This window comes from Natrix helvetica (genome assembly GCF_964273705.1).
Source record: "Natrix helvetica genome assembly, chromosome: 3".
Taxonomy (NCBI): Eukaryota; Metazoa; Chordata; class Lepidosauria; order Squamata; family Natricidae; genus Natrix; species Natrix helvetica.
In genome coordinates, this window is record NC_138549.1 from 126,104,286 (window position 1) to 126,127,505 (window position 23,220).

Here is a 23,220-nt window from a genome sequence, read left to right on the forward strand (position 1 = left end):
CCATGTGTTGTTTATATAAAATTTCATATTATCAAACTAATATATCTATGTATTGTTATCATTATTAATCATTATTTAACTATAGCTGTTGTCGCTTCGTTTTATACATACTACTAGTAAACTAAATTTAGCTTAATTTTTTATTATACATTTTCATTGCATCAACCTGTATCTTTCCAGTAATAGTATGGTCTTATATCTCTTGCCATTTGTAGCATTAATGTTCTAGTTACTTTCTTAATAAATCTTATATAAACTTCTCTTGGCAACATGTTATTCTTTCGTATCTCATAAAAGTTTGAAACCCAACATCTGTTCTTTCCATCAGCTTATCTTTGGTTATCGCTAGTGCTTCTGTCAAGATTTCTCTCCTTATCTCCGTCAATTTTTCTCTCTTTTCTTCTGTGCTTTGAAGTCTGGGGTAGAGTTCCAATCCATCTATCTCCCCATTCCAAGTGACTTCTGGTTTGCTCGTAGGGGCGTTTTTTGCCCTTCGGAGGCTTCAGGGAAGCCTCCTGAAGGTCCCTGAAGCCTCCGGAGGGCTTAAACTGACCTTACGAGCAAACCAGAAACCCATAGGGCCGTTTTTTGCACTCCCGGGGCTTCAGGGAAGCTCCTGAAGCCTTCATAGGGCCTCGGGGGGGGGTGAGGGAGGCTCTTTTCACCCCCCCGGCTCCTATAAAGCCTCTGGAGCCTGAGGAGGGCGAAAAATGTCTTTAAAAAAGGCTGAACTCAGCTGGCCAGCGCACACATGCCATCCTGGCCCTATACCATTTCAGATAAATGGCTGTCCAATATCTTCTTAAAAACCTACAGTGATCAAGCACCCACAATTTCTGAAGGCAAGCTGTTCCACAGAGTAATTGTTCTGCCAGGAAAAGTCTCCTTATTTCTGCATGGGTTCTCTCCGTGATTAGTTTCCATCCATTGCTTTTTGTCCTGCCCTCAGATGCTTTGAAGAATAGCTTGCTTCCTCCTTCTTTGTGGCAGCCCTTCAACTATTGGAACACTGCTATCATGTCACCACTAGTCCTTCTTTTCATTAAACTAGATATACCCAGTTCTTGCAACCATTCTGCATATGTTTTAGCCTCCAGTCCCCTAATCATCTTTGTTGCTCTTCTCTGCACTCTTTCTAGAATCTCAACATCTTTTTTATATTATGGCAACCAAAACTGGCTGCAATATTCCAAGTATGGTCTTATCAAGGCATTTTAAAGTGCTACTAACATCAGAAAGGATAGTTCTTTTTTTTCTTTTCTTAGTGAAATATTTGTATCCTTCTGCCCATATTCTATGAACTAGTACAGCCCCCCCTAAACCTTTTGGGTACCAGGGACTGGTTCCATGGAAGGAGGTTTTTCCTTGGACTAGAGGGGGCGTAATTTCGTGTACTGCCTGCACTCCTTTGCTTGTATGCGCGGTCCAGTTTCTGGCATTCAGTGGATCAGTGCCGGGCCACAGACGGGGATTGGGGTCCCCTGAACTAGTATATAGTGCATAAATAAGGAATTGAAGCAAACAATTAAACCCGTGTTTATAAAACTTCATATCTTTTATCTTCAGTGATACACCATGGTATGTACAGTGAACTTTTGATTTCATAGACATGACATGCATTATATATTATAATTATAAATATAATTACAAAATCCGTTATAAGCTGCTCAGAATTGCCTAGCACCGTTACAGGAGCAGCAAACAAATTTGGCAAATAAAATCAAAATGCATTATTGAATAATAGCTTCCTGGTGTTTGTCAGTAGAGGGTTAACTATCTGACACATGTTTCTAAATCTGTAAACAGCTTTTTTCCCCCTTAAATGCTTTGTAGTATATGGTCTCACTTGCTTCAGTACTTTTTCTCTTTACTTGAAAATTGGTTTTCTCACAAAATACATATGCTTGACAAAAATGGTCAAATGCACAGATGTTTGACAATTGAAAGTAATAAATGGGGGGAAAAGGAAGAGAAAAAAATGTGCATGAAATGTGCATGAATAAAAAAGTTGAAATTTGTAGGGTTAGCTGTTAGCTTTGCAAACAAGTGTTAAAACCTGATTTCAATAAAACTGTACAACTTGCATACCAATTCTGCAAGGTATAGGCAAATGGAGCAGGCTAAGGTGACTCTGGAATGTTCTTGGCAAAACTAGTTGTCCTCCAGGCCAGGGAATGTTTAGCTACCATCTAAGTCCAAAATAATGGTTAATAGTGACTGCTGGTGCTCAACTTAATTTCCACATTCTTTTCATGCAAGTACATATGTACATTTAAAGTAACTGAATATCTATTTTTGGTGCATGAGGTGATGTACTTTCAAGCACTTTTCTTTCAATGGAAATCTTCTTTATTATGGTAATTGTTTCATGCTAATTTCACACCAGAGAGAAATGGTTACCATGCTGGAAGTATTTCCCTCCCTGATAGTGGAAAGTCTTTCCCTATATTTTAATCGAAGTTGTACTGTTTATCCATTTCATTCTTTAGTTCCCATTATTAGCAAATATCAGCAGACATCTTTCGGTTGAATTGCTACTTATCCTCTTTTATAATTAATAAAAAATGAGATGCCAGATATTGAATCAGGGACCTTCTAAATGTTGACCATGTGCTGTTCCTTTCAGAGTTTATAGAAAAAAAGGCATGGTGCAATACCAATTGTGATATGATTTTTCAACCTTATATTTTCCTTCTGGGCCTGCCATGATTCTGATCTTCAGCCAGGCATAAGCAGAATTAATAAGCAGCTAGAGAAGAAAATTTGATGCATTACTCATACCCATATACCCATAACCATGTCTGTGTATTTACATCCAGGTTGGTTCCTATTAACTTCATAGAAATGTTGATATTGTTTTCTTGGCCAAAATATAGAAATGGGTTGCCTCTGCCTTATTTCAAGTCTTTTCATCTTTACTTGCTTTCCTATCCATGTATTAACTAAACCTGAGCCTGCTTAGCTTCAAAATCCAGGCACAGTCAGTTATGTGCTGCCACCTTCTGAAACGCCACATTTTGGGCATGACAAGGTTCCAGCCCCCCCCCTCCTCTCCAGTTTGATTTTAAAACATAAGTTTAGCTAATGCCATCCCCGTCTCATAACAATCTTTGTAATTCTCTCATATCCATTTTTGGTCTGTAAAAGATGCTTTGAATGATCTATGCTCATACACAAGTCACGTCGATATTTTGCATAAAGAGTGAAAGGCAATAATTTTTAATTGAATTTATTTTGTAGACTTCCTTGGATTTATTATTATATTGTAAATGCAACAAATGCATTAAAAGAACAAGACTTGATACTATTGATGTTTCTGTGGCTTTCCTTTCCCTTCCTTGAATCCTATGCTAAACCAGCAATGAATGGCTATCAGAACCGATGATAACTTGATTGTCTTTCATGTGGATCTGTCCATTACATACATCCTCATTCAAGTGTAGCCTTAGATCTAGTCATAGGAAATGTAAACAACAGTGTTTGTTGTAAAATATACCAGAATTGCAACAAGCCATCCCTTGGAAAATATACTCTTCCCTGTATGAGAGATAACAAGGGAATTCTCTGAATATTCATGTAAATGAATGTTATAAAAAAAGAGAAGAATTCCAAATAAAACATCTATTTTTAAAAAAAAATGATGGAAAGGAACAAAAAGGCTTAGTAGAAATATATAAAGTAAGAGAAGTTAAAACGTATATAAACCTTAAGACAATATTTGTCGTGTTCACTGCTAGGTAAAGGAAAATGATAGAACAACGTTTCTTTCTGACAATTGGATTTACACCACGGAGGGTCGTTTCTTCTGAACTCCGTATAGGATTATGCAACATGTAGAGTGAACACATGATGCTAAAATTCAAGTTTGGTTTGCATTTTGTTTTCAAAATGTTTGCTATCTTTTTTGATAGCTTTGTAACTTCTGTGTTCCAAGATTTTTTATTTGATTTCATCTCATTCTTTATCCAGCAAAATGTTGTTAACTAGCAATGTATATTTTCCCTAAAACCAAGTCATGGTAACGTTCTGTCCTTGAATTCCCTGGGACAAGTATGTCATTCTGTGTCACTTTGTGTGTATTTGATAGTGTGAGGGGCTACAGGAGGGAATCGACAACGCCACATGGGAATTAATGTCATTCACACCTCCTGTGGAAATGACTTTGGAAATGCATATAATCTCAAACATGCAAATGAGAAGCTTGCTTCACCCTGTTTAATATGAATGATAGCTTCTGAATAGCTATTATTACATGCCACATTTCAGCAATTATGTTGTTCCCAGTTTGTCGGTCTATCGTGCCAAAAAAGCAAAAGCAAAATCCACACAGAGTAAAGAAAAAGGTAGTTTTTTAAAAAAAACACCACCCTCTTCTTCTGTCCCTTTCGCTTTCAAACTTGCTGACTACTTGTCTGATCAGTTCCAAGTGTCGGCTTTGTGCTTCATTTGATCTAGAAAGCAGCAGTCTTGAAGGAAGAATGAGTACAGTTTTCTTTATAGAGGAAGAAAGTGAAAAATCCCGGTGTGCCAGTTTGTTTGCTTTTCATTACCATTAGTTTGATTCTAGTTTTCTGAATGTACTTACAATAGCAGAAATTACTCATTGATTACCACTCAAAATTGGTGATAATCAGTTTAAAGCAATTGGCATTTCCTCCTCAGATGATATTACCTAGCTGAGTAATGAAATGTTTGCAACCAAACAAACCAAGCTCGGAAAGCACCGAGGACCCCACAATTCAGCCCTGAGCTACAAATTTTCGACCTCCTCCTTAAATTTCAATTTCCTAGATTACTGAAATACTTTGGATACATATTTGCTTTTATTTTGTAGATGAACAATTCATTTTAGTAGTGGCAGAGGAAATACTGATCATGACTAGAATACACCTTCAAGAGTTTCAAACAGCAGCCCAGTGGCGTAGCGTGGGTTGTCAGCACCCGGGGCAAGGCAAGTAATTTGCGCCCCCTAACCCGTGGATTTTAGCACTCGAGTCTCTTCCACTAGATTAGTTAAAGAAACTCTTACCCCCTAAGCACATGTATTGCCCCCCCTGCACCCCCCATGCTACGCCACTGCTGGAACCCCCCCTCTGCACAGTGGGCGGCGACCCGGCGGCTCGGATCGGATTCGCACAGCCAGCACTGCAGTGAGAGAGAGTGAGTGAGTCAGGCAGGGGCAGAGAGCTGCGAGTGCGAGCGCGCCCCCCCAGATGTTGCACCCTGTGCGGCCGGCCCCCCCTGCACCCCCCACGCTACGCCACTGCAGCAGCCCAGCTATAACGATTGGAGCTCTCTTCCCTTCCAGCCTTCATATATTAAAGTCATACTGGTACCAGCTGCTGGGACTATCCAGAGTCAATTCTTATGACACACAAGTGTTTCTGGCAATTTACTCAGCAAGTAACCATTTTAGATTCTTGTTCATCTCATGATATTGACTGTGGTTTGAGCTGAGGGCAAAGCTCCACACAGATTACTTTCAAAATTATTAGTCTGAATATCCGGGACAAATAAAAGTGAAATTTCCAAAATCTGCACAGTATTTTTGCATTTGAGGTATTTTTGCTTTGCTGAGAGAAGAGTGGGAATAATGTTAAATTGTCCAACCATCTAGGAAAGCTTTATCTTTATCTTTCCTAAGATCATGCATTCAAACTGAGAAGTGTATTGCCCCATCCCAAGCAGTGGAAAATAGCAAGACCTTATGCGTGTTGCAATAATGAAGATTGTTGTTCTGTGTACAGAACTAAGTGAGACAAGGAATTGATGATTGGGAATTTATTTTATTCTCATTTTGTCATGGGGTGCTTGCATCATGAGGGCAAGCAAGTTTGCTTTTTGTTTCCCTTCATTCTAATCCCTAATGTAGTTGAGAGGAAGGACTGAAAGATAAGAGGTAGAGGAATGCCTCCATTCCACCCACTCCTTCCTAGTTTTTAAAAGTTGTAATGGAGATTATCTTTTTACAGTTTAAAAGTGTTTAATGGGAAAATACATAAAACTTATTGTTATTATTTAATGTTGAAAATTAAAATGGAAGCTGTTCTGAACCTTCCTATAAAGGGTGGGAGTAGAATTACTCTCTGTTACTATATCGGAGAATTCAGCTATGACTGTCTTTCCTAATAATGAACTCACATGGTGTTAATGGTTTTGGAGAAGTGGGTAATCTTTCCCACTGTTGACCTCTTTATGCTGTTTATGTAGTTTTGCACTTTTTGAATAGAAAGGTTTTGAGAGCCAGTGTGGTATAATGGTCAAATGCTGGACTGTGACTGGGAGGATCCAGACTCAAGTTTGCTTTCAGCCATGGAAACTCTCTGGTGAGTTTGGACTTGTCACAATTCTCTCAGCACAGCCCACTGAATAGAATTGATCCTTGAGGACAGAGGAATTGGAACAGAGAATGCTGAGTAAGCAGCTTTGAGCTCATTGAGATAAAGTGGGATACATACTTAACAAATAAATGAATATCTTTATGTCCTGTGTCTGGAAGATTCATGCATCTTTGCTCATGATTGTGTGTGTGTGTGTTTTTTCTCTCTCTTGATTCTTTGTCTTCACAAACATTTTGAGATCTAGAAATTGTAAACCCTCAGCTTTCTCAACTATTCTGCTCTTCAATTGTGTTGGCATGTAGTTCTTATCTCCACTAGCACAGTGATAGTTGCATATAACTATTGGAACTGTTTCTCACAGCTTTTAACCTAACATTTTTAATATAACAAGCATTGCTTGTCTCTAATGAAAACTCTAATGAATAGCTGTAGCAACATTTTTTATGATAGATTACATTCCGGCTTTATTCATTTACTTTCATTGTCTATGCCCAGCATGTTTCCTGCAAAGTGTCAGTAATATGAGAGAGTGAGTTTGTTTCTAGATGTCCTTTTACAATAGTTTCCTAACTACCAGATAGTGTCTATGAAGACATTATGTGTGCTTTCAGATGTGTGTGTGTGTTCTTTCAAATCAGTGTTTTGCTGGAGACTGTCTCTGCAGTTTTCTTGGCAATGCTTTTGCTGTTTGCCGTTGACTTATTTGTAGGGCTATGAGTAAGACAGACTGGCCCAAGATCATCTAGCTAGTTAAGGTAGAACTGGAACTCGCAGCTTTCCAGCTTCTAACCTCATGGCGTCCACCCACTACACCAATTTTGCTCTGCTTAATTTGAATAATATCTATAAATGGGACTTTTTAGGATATTTGTTAGATGAATTTTAGATTACCGTATTGTTCGGAGTATAAGACGCACCTTTTTCCCTCAAAAAAGAGGTTGAAAATCTGGGTAAGTCTTATACATCGAATACAGCATTTTTTGCCCCCTGAAGCCCCGCCCCTTCACAAAAAATGGCCATGCATACCCTTATGGAGGCTTTCAGAGAGCTCCTGGGGGCTCGGGAGGGCAGAAATGAGCAAAAATGGGCCATTTTTTGCCCCTCCAGTCCCCTATAAGCCTCCATAAGGCTATGCATGCAATTTTATTGACAAAAAAACGGGCCCGTTTTTGCAAAAAACGGGCTGTTTTGGGGAGGTTTACAGAGTGCAAAAACTTTTTTTTCCTTTTGGAAAGCTCTTTAACTGATCGATGAGAATTATATTGATCAAGTACTGTGCCAGCAGAAACAAAGTCTGAGGTGCTTCAGATTGTCAGCTATTTCCTTCTCCAGCACATGGATAAATACACCTGGAAACATCTACCTACCTACCTACTATCTCTCTCTTCCTACCTATCTACTATATTTCTCTCTTTCTATTTCTCTTGCTCTTTCCCTCTACCTATCAACCTACCTACTCTCTCTCTCCCCCTACCTACCTACCTATCTACTGTATTTCTCTCTCTCTCTTTCTCTCTCTCAATCCCTCTACCTACCTACCTACCTACTACCTACCTACCTACCTACACACACACTCTCTCTCCCCCTACCTACCTACTGTATTTCTCTCTCTCTCTCTCTCTCTCTTTCTATCCCTTTATCTACCTATCTAACTATTCTCTCTCCCTCCCTCCCTCCCTCCCTCCCTACTGTATTTCTCTCTCTTTCTCTCCCTCTCTATCCCGCTACCTACCTACCTACTTATTTTTTAAAAAATGCCTCTTCAAAACCTTGGTGCGTCTTATACTCTGGTGCGTCTTATACTCTGAAAATACGCTACCTACAGATGCCTTCAAATAATTATTTCCTCACTGGTTTACATCCAGAAGTGTTCCTGTACAAGAATGAAGACAAATATTCCAGGATAATGTTGCAGGATCCAATCTGGGTCAGTCACTGGGACTAGAGGTTTAGTCTTCCAATCTTTCAGATTCACGCTGGAGCTCAACATCAGGGAACTTCCCTCTCACCAGAATGCATGCTTTGGGATATTCTATGAGTAGTATTTAGGCGGTGCCTGGTTACGTGTGACTTTTTAGTTGTTGATTGTGTTGTTGATGGCTGGTTATTAAGTTGTTTGCTCTTGTTTCCTTGTGCTGCCAAGGTTGTTAAGTACCTGATAACTGGTGGTAAATCAACACTCCTGTTGACTGACAAGGGGCATGTTTCCCAGGCTTCAACCATTTTCCTGGCTATTTTTGTACCCGCTCAGCCGACAATTTTAGTAGCTGTGAAATTGAATGTATATCCTTGTTCATTGCAATGTTCCTGTACAATTTGCACATATCAAACAGTAGTTGTGCATTAGTGCCTGTTCTTGTTAAGAATGCTTGAACACAATACAAATGAACAACATTGTGTCTCTGTATTAATTTGCATTGAGAAGTTGGGTTTTACTCTGTAAATTTTCATGAAGTGGTGGTTCTCATTGAACTATACTACTGCTATATAAAGTACCCAGTTTATCTCTTTGGTTTAAGTAGTTCAAGAGCATATTACTACCCAATGTATATAATTTAGTATGCTGAATACTAAAGTGGGGATATTGGTGTGTGTACTTGACTGAAATATTTTATGATCTCCTTGTTAATTATAATAAATGTTATAATGTCTATTTTCCCTTTGGTATGGAATGAAAATTCTGTTGAAAGATTTGTGCAGCATTTGCACTTAATATCGTATTTTTTTATATATCATGTGTTTTGGAGGATAAGATGCACTCCCCCCCTCAAAAGAGGGTGAAAATTTGAGTGCATCTTATACACTGAATGTAGCCCCACCCACCCCGACCAGAGGCCAAAAATATGAGGCAATGGAGGCAGCAATGTTCTGTGGCAATCCCTGCAGCCTGAAACAGCTGATTAGGGGTATTCCTGTCCAATTCACCTGCCAATCTACTGGGCTGAATCGGGCTGCAATAGGTGCTCAAGCTGACCTGGCTGGTCAGAGTTTACAGCAGCAATCACATTTAGAAAGCACACACAAATAACTGACTCAGCAGGATTCAAAGTAATAACAATATACAATACAATACCAAAAGCAGGTTTTCCAAGGTAGCAGTAAATACAAGCAAAACACAAGCAGTTTCACTTTCAGTTCTCAGCTAAGCCAGGCTCCTTCCTGTCTCCTTGTTGTTCACACAGCAAATACTGTTTCAGAGTCTGAAACAGTTCACTTAATTGCTATGTCTATTCATTAGATGACCTTGTTATCATGTGTTCCAAGTCATAAACTCTCACACACTGACAAGAAGCTAGCCAGCTGAATACCATGGATGCTGGTAGGCAGAGGCGGAATTTTTTTTCTTCTCATTTTCCTCCCAAAAAACTAAGGTGTGTCTTATACTCCAGAGCGTCTTATAGTGTGAAAAATATGGTATTTGGATATTGACTAGTTTTAGCCTTTTTTTAAAAGGGGAAAAACAGATACAAATATGAAATTAAAAAATAAAGTAATACATTTATTTTATTAATCAAATTTATATAGCGGAGTTCCGGTTCCGGCGGCGGCGGCGACGGGCAGCTCTTTGCCCGCTCCGGCTCCCCGGTGGGCTTCCCCACTCCTTGGGGGGCACAGGACACCCCGCAGAGGGGTCCTGCCGGAGGGGCGGCATCGCGGAGGTCTCCTGCAGCGGCGGCAGCCGGCGGGAGCTCTCTCGCGCGCCCAAGGCACCGGGGAGCAAGTTCGGAGGGCGCATCGCGTTTCCACGCCTCGCGCCTCGCTACAAGCCGACTGGAGAATGCTACAATTGAAGGAAGCAGCTGCGGTGCGGTGAGGTTGCCTCTCTCTTCATCCCTTACTTTGCATGAAGATTTGATTCAGCTTTTAAAACTTTAAAATAACTTTCGGAGCATTTTGGAGGTGCGGCTGGAGGGAGGGGGGTTTCCCCCCCCCCTTGGACAAGCGGCAAGAAACAATTTTGCTCTCAGCCCCCGGGGAAGGAGGAGGGGGGAGAGCCAACGAATGAAGCCTCACTTAGGCTGAGATGATTTTCTTTTCAATTTAATTTTACATATTACATTGATTTGAGGACTTTTGGAACTTTTTAAAACTTTGTTACGCCTCTGTGCCCAAAACTGGCAGGGCAAGATGGCACACTTCCGTTGTCTTTATGAACTCTGAAACCTGACTCCACCTTTAAAATTCAGGCTTCCGGTCTTTGTCTCCGTGTCTCCCAGAGGAACCTCTTGTGGATTGGTATTTTTTTAACCTTCTAGGGGAAATTTTCTATCTATTGCCAGACTTATTGGAGAGATTCTCTTCTGCCTGGTTATTCTGCTCCCGGATTCACCTGGCTACCCTTCTTTTCTAACTGCTTACTTCATATTTGGACTGAACTTTTAACGTTATAAAGGATGGCATCTAAAAGACCCCCTCCTGGAAAACCTGGCTTTGCCACTTCTGCTCCAACATCCGCAACATCCAGTCCAGCCACACAGTCAAAGATAACAGAACTGATGCAACATAAGACTACAGAGATGGACTTTCAACAAATGCTTCAACAAATTCTACAGGGCCAGGAGGAAATCAAGAAACAGTTAAGGGAAATGAAAGATGAAATTAAAGAAAATCAAGCCCAAATATATAAGAACTCACAAAGACTGAATCTTGTGGAAGGGGGGGTGGAGGAGGTGAGGGGGGGGGTGGAAGCTGTGCAGAAAGGGAACAAAGATCTTGACATCCAACAGATGAAATTAGAATTTGAGAGAATGTCCTATTATCTTAGATTTCAAAATGTTATAGAAGAAGATGGGGAAAATATAAGGGACATCATGACAAACATTCTGGCTGACTATACACACAAAGAAAAACAACAGATGGGGTGGGATATAGATCTGGTTTATAGAGTGAACTCAGCTTATGCTAGAACACACAATGTACCCAGGGAGGTTCACATTAAATTCCTTAGAAAAACCACAAGAGATGAAATTCTGGGTGTACAAAGGGGGCAAGCATTGACATATCATGATATGGAGATAACCATTCTGAAGCAGATCCCTAAGAAGATTAGAGAAAAAAGAAAAAATTATTCGCAATTAGCGAATAAATTATACCAGAAAGGGGTGTGGTTTAGATGGTTGATGCCTGAAGGTATGCTGATATTCTGGGAGGAGACAAGAATCAGAATTAATTCACCCATAGAGGCGCAGGCCTTTATGGAAAAAAATAAAACACTCCTAGAGAAACCACCAGACACTACAACGGACACGCAGGACACGGGAGGGGCCAGAGCTCTGCCAGTGGAGGGAGATGGGGCAATAGCAAGAAGACTCAGATCACAGAAATAAATATGAAAATCATATTATTATAAATTGACCGAAAGTGAAAATGGAATTATATTTGGATTTTATATTGTAATGTTTAATCTGATTGAATTTAATAATAGAACTAATATGCTGATTATAATCAATTATATACTAATGCATTATATATAAATGTACGCTATGGGTATGGAGGGAGGGGGGCCTCACACACTTTGCAACTGCCAAAATTTGTATACCTGTCCATTTACCCTTTTCCCTATAAATTTTGAAAAACCAATAAAAATTTTATTACAAAAAAAAAAAAAAAAAAAAAAAAAATTTATATAGCCAACTATTTCAGCGAAGGTGACTCTGGGTGGTGCAGAACAATAATATTATAATAATAATTGCTTCTTGGTAACATAGGATTATACAAGTTAAAGGAAAGAAAAGATAGGAATAAAACTCACGTTTACCAATGAACATGATATTTGCTTCAGTATTTGTTAACTAGCACTACGTAAAAGGGACAGAGTTGTTGCAAAGATGAAGTTTTTGAAGCATCTTCTTAATTTCTGTTGAAATTGTCATTTCTTCAGACAATTTTTGTGATGAATGGAGAGCTAGATAAAAGGCTCCACAATATTATGATTAAACTGATAGCATCATCAATTCACACTTACATGTTTGTTGTACAATTTGCTGTACCTCTGTCAAAGAACTTTATACAAGATATCTCTTGACATCAGAATGGGACAACTCGCCACGGCCAACTCGCCACAGCCAACTCGCCACAGACAACTCTCTACAGACAACTTACTGTGAGATGACTTGCCACTGTCAACTCATCATAGGACAACTCCCCGTCGAACAATTCCACAATTGAATTAAATTATTTAAAATAATTTTTAAAGTATTTTAATTTTTGTCACTCACATTTCATTTTGTCCCACCTTTGGTATCCTTTCTTTAACGATCCTATTCCATTATTTCTTTGATATTACTGTAACTCTCATCCCGTGGAGAGTTGTCCTGTGGTGAGTTGGCCATGGTGAATTGGCTGTGACAGGTTGGATACAGTGAATTGGCCATGATGAATTGGTCATATAGTGAGTTGGCCATGGTTAGTTGGCTATGGCAAGTTGTCCTAGACCCTCTTGACATCACTCTTCCATCTGTAACAATCCTGAATTTCCCTTTCTCATAGGAACACTATTAAGAAATGGAAAAATTGCTAACTCATGTGTTTGATTGGTAATGGTTTTATTAGCAAATGGTTCAAAAATTGTATTTTAACCTCAAAAATAGTCTGTGTATAAATCTTATTCTCTGAAGTACAACTGCAAATCTCCTTCGCAAAGAAGACAAAGGAACATCACTTATTAGAATGCTATCCTCAAGCATAATTTAGAACAGTGTTTCTCAAACTTGGCGACTTTAAGTCCTGTGGACTTTAACTCCCAGAATCCCCCAGCCAGCATAGCTGGCTGGGGAATTCTGGGAGTTGAAGTCCACAGGACTTAAAGTCGCCAAGTTTGAGAAACACTGATTTAGAACCTGCAGCTTGTATCTTTGCTCAGATATCTTGTTATTTCTTTCTTTATAAAGGTGCTGCTAGCAAGTCATGATGGTTGAATCAGCCTCAGAGACCATACGTTCTACTCCCTCCGGTCAAAATGGTGTCAGCAGCCTAAACAATCCAAATGATGGCGGAGGAGGAGGTGGCGGTGGCGGTGGAGGAGGAGGATGTGGAAGAGAGGGAGGAGCCAGTGGAGAAACCAATGGAGAAATGAGCCCAGTGGAACTCCTCCATTTTCAGCAGCAGCAGGTACTGTGGACTTGATTCTTTCATTTACTTCCTTATTTCCCTTGCTCATTTCTCTTCAGTTAAGTAGGCCTTAACTTTAGGAATATTGCAGATAATGGAAATAGAAAAGTTATAAATCAGGTGAATAACCTGAAGATGGTAGGTCCCACATTATATTTATTTTCTTGCAATCATAAACATGTTACTCCTAAGTCCTGGATGAGAAGAATTATTTTGTGACAAAATATAAAACATTCAAAATGGCCACAAACACTCTAGAAATATGCCTATATACTTCTCTCATTTTTTATTTATAAAAGCAGTTGTTAGTTTAGTTATATGTTTATGCTCTGTATATCCATGCTTAGTTTCATTCAAACTATTGTTCAACTGTTAACTGTTGTGCTGCTTCAGTTTTATTTTATAAATAGCATTTGAACAATGGCTTCAAACAAATTTTGCAAAAAAAGTTTATAAAACCTAAAGTTCCTTTCATCCCAGATACTATAGTCAAAAACGTAATAAGCATTCAGTAGTACATATTTGAATAATTATTTTATAGGTTCAGATAGGAGCAAACAATCTGAAATGATGTTTCATGTTTCAAAAGGCAGTGATAATAAACACATTAGTAATAGCCTATTCTAACAGATCTAATGTAATGTAACACATCAAGAAAACATGCATATAAAAATATTGTACATCTAAATCCTGTTCACTGTCATAATCTGATATTTGTGTTCCCTCCACCATCCAGCTGTTATATTTCTTCGCTTACTTTTAGATATAGCTCTATAAATGCAGAGGCAGTTATAAAGTTCATGAACATCTAATTGCCTTATTTTGAACATTTATTAACTATAGAGTTGATGGCACTTCACTTGTCTATCCTTAAACTGCTTTTTAGAATGAAATACCTGGATTGGCAAAGTTGTCATTTTATTTTAATTTTATGTATTACACACACACATATACATATATACATACATAACATACATGGCATAAATCTTGACCACCCATCTCCCTCCAATTTCTTACTTGCTCAATTTATCATAAAAAGGATTTAAAAATTATTTGAATAACTTGCAGTTAGAAAACTTCTGTTCATTAGCAGTCACTAGTGGTATCACAAACAATATACATATTAAAACATACTCATGTCCGTTCCTAGGACATCATGGTATAATAAAAAAGAATTTGCCATTTCCAATGGCTAATTTTAACAGTGTGGGATGTTTTTACACACAGTTGGGGTGGTATTGTTAAAGGTCTGTTATCCTGCAGCTATATCAAGTACATAATGATGGACCAAGTATCATTTGCATTCATTGTTTCTTATTGGAATTCTTAAGAAGGACAGTTTGCTGATTGTCCATACATCTATTCATCCATTTACCCTCTTCTCTCCAAACCAAAGGATAGCACTTGACACTGAATGCCTGCTAGCGTAGCTCTGCATTACACAACTGTATGTGGTTATATTGCTGTGTATCAGTTGTTTTGTATGCTGACTCTTCTGTTAATTTTGCTTTGCCTGCACATTTGAAAATGACAGTCCCAGTGATTCTAGAATTGTTTGTGAAGTAGTATGTACTTGCCACATTCAGTATGAGTAAGGTTCTCAAGCAAAGTTCTACCTACCAAGCTCAACTTCATCTTATCTATAATAAGAATATAATAAATCAGTTGGCTTGAAAACTGTAGTTAAAGAATACTCATCATGGTTTCTCAATAAATTGGACTGAGGTTGCAGAGTTCAATTCTTGCAACTGATTCACTTTAGCATTCTTATTAATAAATTGGACAAAGGAGGAGAAGGATTGCTTATCAAATTTACACTTAATACAGAACTAGATAAGTAGTTTAAAATGGGTCCCAACCCCCAGGATGCAGCCCACTACTGGGCTATGTAGAACTTGGCCGTGGAACTGGCAGATGTGATGTATGCACATGCATGCGTGCATCCCCACTCTTGCGAGGAGTGGTGAATGTGTGAGTGCGTTCCATGTGTGGAGAACTATTCCCCCCCCCCTCCATACACACCAGTCTGCAAAGATGAAAAGATTGGGGAACTCTGGTTTAAAAGACAATTGCCTTAAAACGATCTTGATTTTTCAATGTATTGAACCCCCTGTTGCCCAAGAGAAATGGAAAGCTTTTCATATAAAAAAATAACACCATCCACAGTTATAGGATGTAAAAGAACTGATTTGTTAGTAATGTACAGTATATGAAATGTATGTTGGAATTACTTATTCTCTCACTCAATATATAGCCTGTTTTTATTTGAATGAGCAGAGTGGCATTGCTGCAAAAACACACTCAAAAACCAACTTTTTGTAGCAGGAAATAATAGTTCCACTGTATTCTGGATTAATCAGATTCCCCCTTGAGTAGTGTGTCCAGTTCTGACAAGGAGTTGGGAATGTTTAGTTTTGAGAAAGGTGACACAAGGAGGCTATGATAGTATTCTTTTATATATTTGAAGGGTTCTCATATACAAGAAAAATCTTCTTTATTCTGTCTGTATTCAAGATATAGAATAATGGTCATTTGATTATAGGAAGCAGCTTCTGATTGAATACTAGGAAAAACTTTCCAATAACAATAACAATTTTATAGTAGAACCAATTATTAAAGGTGATAAGATATATTTGCTGGAAAGGGCAATAATCAGGCAAGGATGTAATTTGGATTTTTGTTCTATGCAGGGGTTGATTGTCTAAATGGTTCCAATTCTCTGCTGCTATTTTATCAGTAATACCATTTCATCAAGGATTATTACCCGCATATGCTGTAGTACTTGTATATTAGCATCAGCTGCTTCTTTCATGGCATTCAAGACTTAGGTCACTTAGCATTAGGAGAATATCTTGAACAGTGAATGATATGCCTGGAACTATGTCATAAACATAATTGTTAATACAGTTGGCCAATCAACAGCGACCTCCTCAGACTAGGGTCTAGATCCAATCAGCAAAGTAGCCCGCTCTTCAATTTTCATAGAATGGGCAAATTGTCCATTGCTAATTGAAATATCCCATCTCTGGGAGCCAATTAAGATGGAAGACAAAGGACAAACTATTTTTCACTCAAGATAACTATAATACTAGCAATCCTACAAGATATTTTAAAAAATATGAAGTATTCACATATAAAAAGAGATGCATACCAAAGGTTTGTAAATGCTGTCACAAAGTGTTGGCCTCTCACAAAGGGTTGGCCTCTACGGATATACTTGGATGAAAATGAATGCTTTGTTAGAGCTACAAGGCTTAGATGGTGGAAGGTAGGTACTATAGATGGCAGATAGAATTGATTCACATGATATTCTATGCACCTCTTCTGTTTTTTGGAACTCCTTAAGGCAGGGGTCCCCAACTCACTGCTGAGTTGTAGCCTGTTTGGAACTGGGCCACGCAAATGGCTGGCCAGTTCACATGTGTGCACACGGCTCAGCTTGTGTGAGTGGCGGACTGGTGCGCATGCATGCAACCAGATTTGCATGAGCAGTGGGCTAGTGCACACACGTACAGCTCAACTTACACAAGTGGCGGGCCAGTGCGTGCCTAAGACAACAAGCCAACATTCGCACAGGCTGGTTCCCCTCTCTCCCCAACCAGGCCACCAAAAGGTTGGGCACTGCTACCTTAAGGAGGCCTCACAAATGAGGTAAAATAATCTGGCCCTTTTGCCTTTAGAAGCAAAATGCCATGTTGCTTTAAAAAGCAGTGTTGAAGAAGTGCTTCACACAGATTTCTGTCAAAGCAGCTCAGCCGTTTGAAACCTTTCACAGACATAGTATGTACTTTATCAAATAATCAAGTAATTATGCATTTGCTGTATCAACAATCTCTTGCTCTTCAATTACATAAGCTTGTAATAAATCAGTTTATATTTCCATCTTGTAGTTACTGGTTGTTTAGATCAGGTTTATGGGCTATGTCATAAATCCCTACAATCCCCTATTTGAAAGATTGACTACACCATGCTTCTGTAGGTTCCATTTGCTCACAAGAAATCCAAATAATAGTCTTATGGGAATAAATCATTATGCTACTTTTGATTCCTTCCATGGTGTTTGCCGTACACACACACACACACACACACATCTGTGTGTATATGTGTGTGTGTGTGTGTATGTATGTATGTATGTATGTATGTATTTGTGTTAGTGTTACAACCCCTGGTATGCCTAAATATGGGAGGGAGCTCACTCCTTCCTCTTTCTGTCCTTCGGCTCATCACAGATAACCATCCAGGCAGAAACCCATATTTTTATTTTTAATGTTGCCTTTTTATATTTGTGTTGTATTTGTGCTGATATATATATATATTAAAAATGGGTTATACTTTGACCCAAATTTTAGGCAGATCTTGTCAACATATTTTTTGTGTGAATTCAAAAGTCCACAAAGGGAGTTTATCTCTCACAAAATGTGCCTTTACCCATGTTCTTAAATTGTGTGTGTGTGTGTGTTTGTGTATAATTCTCTATGGCTGTATCTCTGTCTCTATTTCTATCTCTGTCCCAGGAATGACATCAGAGCTCTCTTTCCAGAAGAGTGCAGTGTTAGGAGTAGCTTGAGATACTAAACAGAACCCTCAAAATCCCAGGCCTCTGGTATAAGACCTGAGATTGAGAAAACACATACTCCCCATAGGGGTGAGAAGGGATTTTTAAAAAATCAACAATACAATATGCTTGGACTTCAGCCTGCATTATTTTTGATATTTTCTTTTAAATAAAAAAGTGTGTACAGATGTGCTAAGTTTGTTACATATAAAAGAAAAGTATAGGAACTACAAGGATTTTTCTCCGTGCATTTTTATCTCTCCCCCCCCCCCCCCCCGACATTTGGGTATTTGTTTAAAGATACGCTTGGATATAGTATTTACACAGTAACTGCACAGATGTGTCTGAATACGTATATACATGCTAGTTGTGAAGGTTCCTTGGTGCTCTCCAAACTTGGTTGTTTTCTTGCAGATGTTTCATTACCCAAACTAGGTAACATCATCAGGGCTAGTCATTTCTAAAATAAGTTTTAGAAAACATAATATGTTCCTCCTCATTTACTAAATATGGCAATGAGTCCAACCATATTGGAGATTGCCTCCCTAAGCCATAAATATTAGTGTCAGAGCTATAAAAAAATTTCTATGATGCTTTAATAGCTGACACTGTAAACCCATTATCTTTACATTAGATTACAATGCAATGTTCAATGTAATGTGCATTATATTACAACTGTTTCTTATTCAGTCAAGCCTCTGTTTTCCTGATGAAAGGAAATTGTGTGCATCCTGCTTTTTGGAATCATCCTGCAGAACGATAGAGATGCACTTCCCTCTCCTGTCACAGATGTGTTTGTGCTTGTGGCCTTACTAAAGTCTGTCTTCATAATGCCTAGAATCTCGGCAGTGTAATTCAATTAATTACTTTGTAGGCTCTATTTCACTAGGAGTCTAAGTACTGCAGTGCTCAATGAGCAGAAAGTCCTTTACTGAGATGGGTGCTGATTGGTTGGGCCATTAAAATTCACAGAAGAAAAATTATGTCATGTTTACTCAGTGCCTCTCCCAATCAATGTGGAAATTGCCAGATATTTCCACAAACAAGAGCTTATAATGTGATATGGTTTGACTTGATGTTGTAGATGGAAAAGATGTTCAGACCCGCCATGTAGCACTCAGAGGCAACAAATACTATGTTTGTATATTTATTGCACTCACTTGTATAGGGTTACACAAAGATCTGTGTGGCAATTATTTTGAAGAGGTGCTTATGAAACATTCAATTAGTCATTGGATTCTTGGATTCCATATGAACTAGCCAAGTGGGTGACAGTTCTCTCCAAATTTCTTTTTATTTATAAATTATGTATTTTTGCAAATATAAGCAATTGTATTAGCTTTAAATGCCCGTTCTGTTTATAAGATGACTTGTCTCCCTTTTCAAAGTAAGCATAGAAATATGCTTGCTTCCCTTCTTCTTCTCTGCTGCATACTTAGCATCATTCACTGTATCTTATTAGGCAGATATTTGTTTATTTAATTTATATGCTGCCCATCTCACTATCCAAAGCAAGGTGGCTTACAGTGCCATAAAATCATAAATATAAAAAATATTCAAATTAACCAATAAACTAAAAATTAAGAGCATGAACAGTACAGCAGTCACCTCTTGTCTTATCACTCCAACAATCACCTCCAGCATAATGCTCTCCCATCGAGGCCCAAGTCAAACCATCAGAGCCAAGGTTTTTAGGCTCTTCCATATGGCCAAAATGGATGTGGCAGATCTCACCTCAGAGGTGAGGCAAGATGTTCCAGAAGGTGGGGCCATAGCAGAAAAGGCTCTTCTCCTAGATACAGTCTGAAGTTCCTTGACTTGACCAATTCTGTAGAAAGCCTACCTTATGTCCAAGGGTGGGCTTCAAAAATTTCAGCAATGGGTTCTCTGTCCAATTGCTGGGTGGGCGTGGCCATGGTGGGTGTGACTTAGTTGCCTCCTGCACCACAACCGGGGGGGGGGGGTTGGACATTTTCACCTTCCCCAGGTTCTGGCTTCCCTAGGCTTTCCTCAAGCCTATGGGAAGGTGAAAACTGCCTCCCCTGGGCTCTGGAGGCCCTCCGAAGGCCAGAAATGGGCCTGTTTCCTGAACTTCCAGGAGGCCCATTTTCCCCCTCCCCGAACCTCCTCATGGGCTCAGCACTTACCTCGTATCCAAAACAGGCTGCGTGGAGGCTCCTGGGAGGGGTGAGGTGGGGTGGGAGGAGTGGGACAGGGTGGCGGGATGGGATTTGGAGGTTCTCCGAAATGGCCATAATGTTAGCTACGGGTTCTCCTGAACCTGGACGAACGTGTAGCAGCCCACTCTTGCTTATGTCCTTCAGAATGTGCTCTAAAGGCAAGGAAGGTGAAAATGGTTTAAAATGCAACTCCTGTAGATACACTATTATGGTAGGATCAGACTGAACAAGATATATATGGACAGGATTGTTGCAATTTATGTAATGTTCTCTGCTCCTTTCTGGTATTGGATGTATTGTATTTCTTGTTACTATCACTATTGGCAATATTAACTGCAGTTTAACTTTTCCCACTTAGCTTGCAAAGATCATAATATCGTCTCCATTGTGTGGCGGGAAAGAATGCTCAACCTATATCTTTCCTTTGGGGAAAGGATTAAGATATGAAATAGGTGTTCTAAATAAGGTTTGATACATTTTTAAGAGGAATAATGTGAAAATTTGGCCTGTTGAAAATTTGTATGTTTTTAATAAAAGTATTATGTGATTTGTAGCATTTTGCGGGTTATAAAACTATATGTGGGTATAAATTATGCATGCCTCAAATATAGTGATTGAAGTGATAGAAGAAAGAAGAAATGGACATTATTTAATGTCCTTTACTTTAATGTCCTTTACTTTTATCAGAAAAGGCAAATCTAGCAAAGATAGCCTCTTAAATCTATCCTTCCATCAGGGGTTGATTGCTGCCAGCGTTATTGCCGGCTTGCAACCCACGCGCAACATGTGTTGCATGTATGCGCTATTCAATGTAAATGTAAATTCATTCATTCATTTATTTCATTTATTAGATTTATAAACCGCCCCCTCTCCCCGTGCATGCAAATTGTTTTGCATGCATGCGCTGGACAATTTACAATGAACTGCACATGCGCAGTCACTAAAATCCAAAATGGTGGTGGCCAAGCGGCAGCGAGAGAACCAGTTCGGGGACATGGCAGGTCTGGTTGCTGCCGGTTCTATGACCCAGGCCTGAATTTCCACTACTGGTTCAGCCGAACCGGCAGCAACCCACCTCTGCCTTCCATTGATCTATCTTAACTGTGAAAGGAGGATATAGGCATGTGTATGTGTGCACCCACACATGCACACTTGCAATCATTATCCCAAATAATGTTTGCCTTCACTTAAATGCATTCCCTAATGCTGTATATAATTAACCTGTGGAACTCACCAGTGCGAGACAGTACTTAAAGGCAGAGGAAGTTTTGAACACAGATGGCATCTGCAGTGACAATAGCTCAGATGAGAATCATTGGTGCCATCAATCTTCATGCTTCAGGAAACAAGCTGAACAGCAGCTGGGGTCAGTAATAAATGTCCCCATCTATAGAGTTTTGCACAATTAGGTACTTCATGAAGGATTTACACCTTTTCGAGAAGTATCCCATGTCTGCCCCTGCTTAAAAGGGTAACCTAGCCTTCAGCTTGTTCCTGTCTGACAGCTTCTGTCTCTTCCTTGTGCTTTAGACCCCAATACATTTTACCTCAATGCTTTTTCCTGTTGAGCCCTAATTCTCAAGAGAAGAAAGAAGAGAAAGAAAATATGGACTATAAAGAAGACTGTAAGGGAAATATTAGTTTTTCTTCAGGTATCAGGTCAATGCAAAATGCCATAACCTCCATGCCATAAGATGGTCCAGGGTGCTACAAGATGAAAGAAATTTTCTTCCGAATAATTTCTCTCTGAGGACAAATAGCTAATACCATGAAATGAGGAAAGTTTAAAATGTTCTGGTGTAGGACTAAATGTAATTTAAGTTGGCTTCATTTGGGGAGATACAATGTCAGTGTATCGTGAGTTGTGTATACGAAGCTCATTATCACATTCACTGACGACAGTTTATTTTAACTTGGTCTTTGCCAACCGCTGAAGTGGGAGCTTCACTTCCAGAATAAACTAGTCAGCATGGCTAATGTTGAGAATTCTGGGAGATGAATTCCGTTAAGGTGGATAAGGTGCCCAAGTTGTGACTATGTTTTCTAATACTTGATGGGTAGTCATGTGGAACCCTAAGCTTAAATGTATCAATTTCTTGGAAGGTGGGCTGCACAAGTGATAGGTTCCCCCCCTCCCCAATAATATACCCTATGAAAATGCAAAACAATACAAACGGTGTTTCAGAAATGTTTCATATTGCATGAAGGATGGCAGGACACAACATCTGAATGGAACTTAGCACTCACAACTGTGTGTGCTATGTTGGACTGATGCTCTTGGGGTGAAAGTGCTGCTATGACTCCTCAAGAGGGCAACAAATAGTAATACCTTGACAAGCTATATATCAATGTGATGATAGATGGTCACCCATGCTAGCATCACTTACTCGCTTCCATCTGCCTTCTAAAATTAGAAAAAAGTATTTATTCGAGCTTAATTTGCTGTTACAGCATGGATAGCTGCATGCGCAAGTTAAAATGCTGATGGCTATGAAAATATTCTAATCTTTTCTTTCAGTTGAAGAAGATAGTCTGAGGAAAGAACAGGCATCCTAAACTCTTGAAGTATCTGGAAGAGAAACATTCACCTGATTGTTGAGCAGAGTATGCTATAACAGTCTTAGCCATTTCTTTAGCTTCTTTAGCCGACTATCATCTGGTCGCCAACCTTCGCTTTGTAGCAAAGGTTGTCGAGTGTGTGATAGCACGTCAGCTTCCCCAGTACCTGGATGAAGCTGTCTACCTGGATCCATTTCAGTCGGGTTTCAGGCCCGGGTACAGCACGGAGACGGCATTGGTCACGTTGGTCGACGATCTCTGGCGGGCCCGGGATAGGGGCTGCTCCTCTGTCCTGGTCCTATTAGACCTCTCGGCGGCTTTTGATACCATCGACCATGGTATCCTACTGTGACGGCTTGGGGAGTTGGGAGTGGGGGGCACCGTTTTACGGTGGTTCTCCTACCTGTCGGATCGGTCGCAGTTTGTGTTGACTGGAGGGCAGGGATCGACCCCGAGGTGCGTTACTTGTGGGGTG

General features: G+C 39.5%; 1 protein-coding gene and 1 long non-coding RNA gene across 7 annotated transcripts in view; one reads left to right on the plus strand and one right to left on the minus strand.

The window, feature by feature from the left end:
• The window catches only part of FOXP4 (forkhead box P4), a 181,260-nt gene that overhangs the window by 42,159 nt on the left and 115,881 nt on the right, over positions 1-23,220 (plus strand). For all 6 annotated transcript variants that reach the window (XM_081949066.1, XM_081949061.1, XM_081949065.1 and 3 more), the window contains exon 2: positions 13,232-13,451. In XM_081949066.1, the coding sequence (XP_081805192.1) occupies positions 13,248-13,451 (204 nt within the window). In that variant the 5' untranslated portion in view covers positions 13,232-13,247. The remainder of the gene's footprint in view (positions 1-13,231; positions 13,452-23,220) is intronic.
• LOC309390020 lies at positions 16,278-21,447 on the minus strand. Its single transcript, XR_014175053.1, has 3 exons — positions 21,421-21,447; positions 20,154-20,338; positions 16,278-16,329 (listed from the first exon to the last, which is right to left on the minus strand). It is a non-coding gene; the product is annotated as an uncharacterized lncRNA (long non-coding RNA).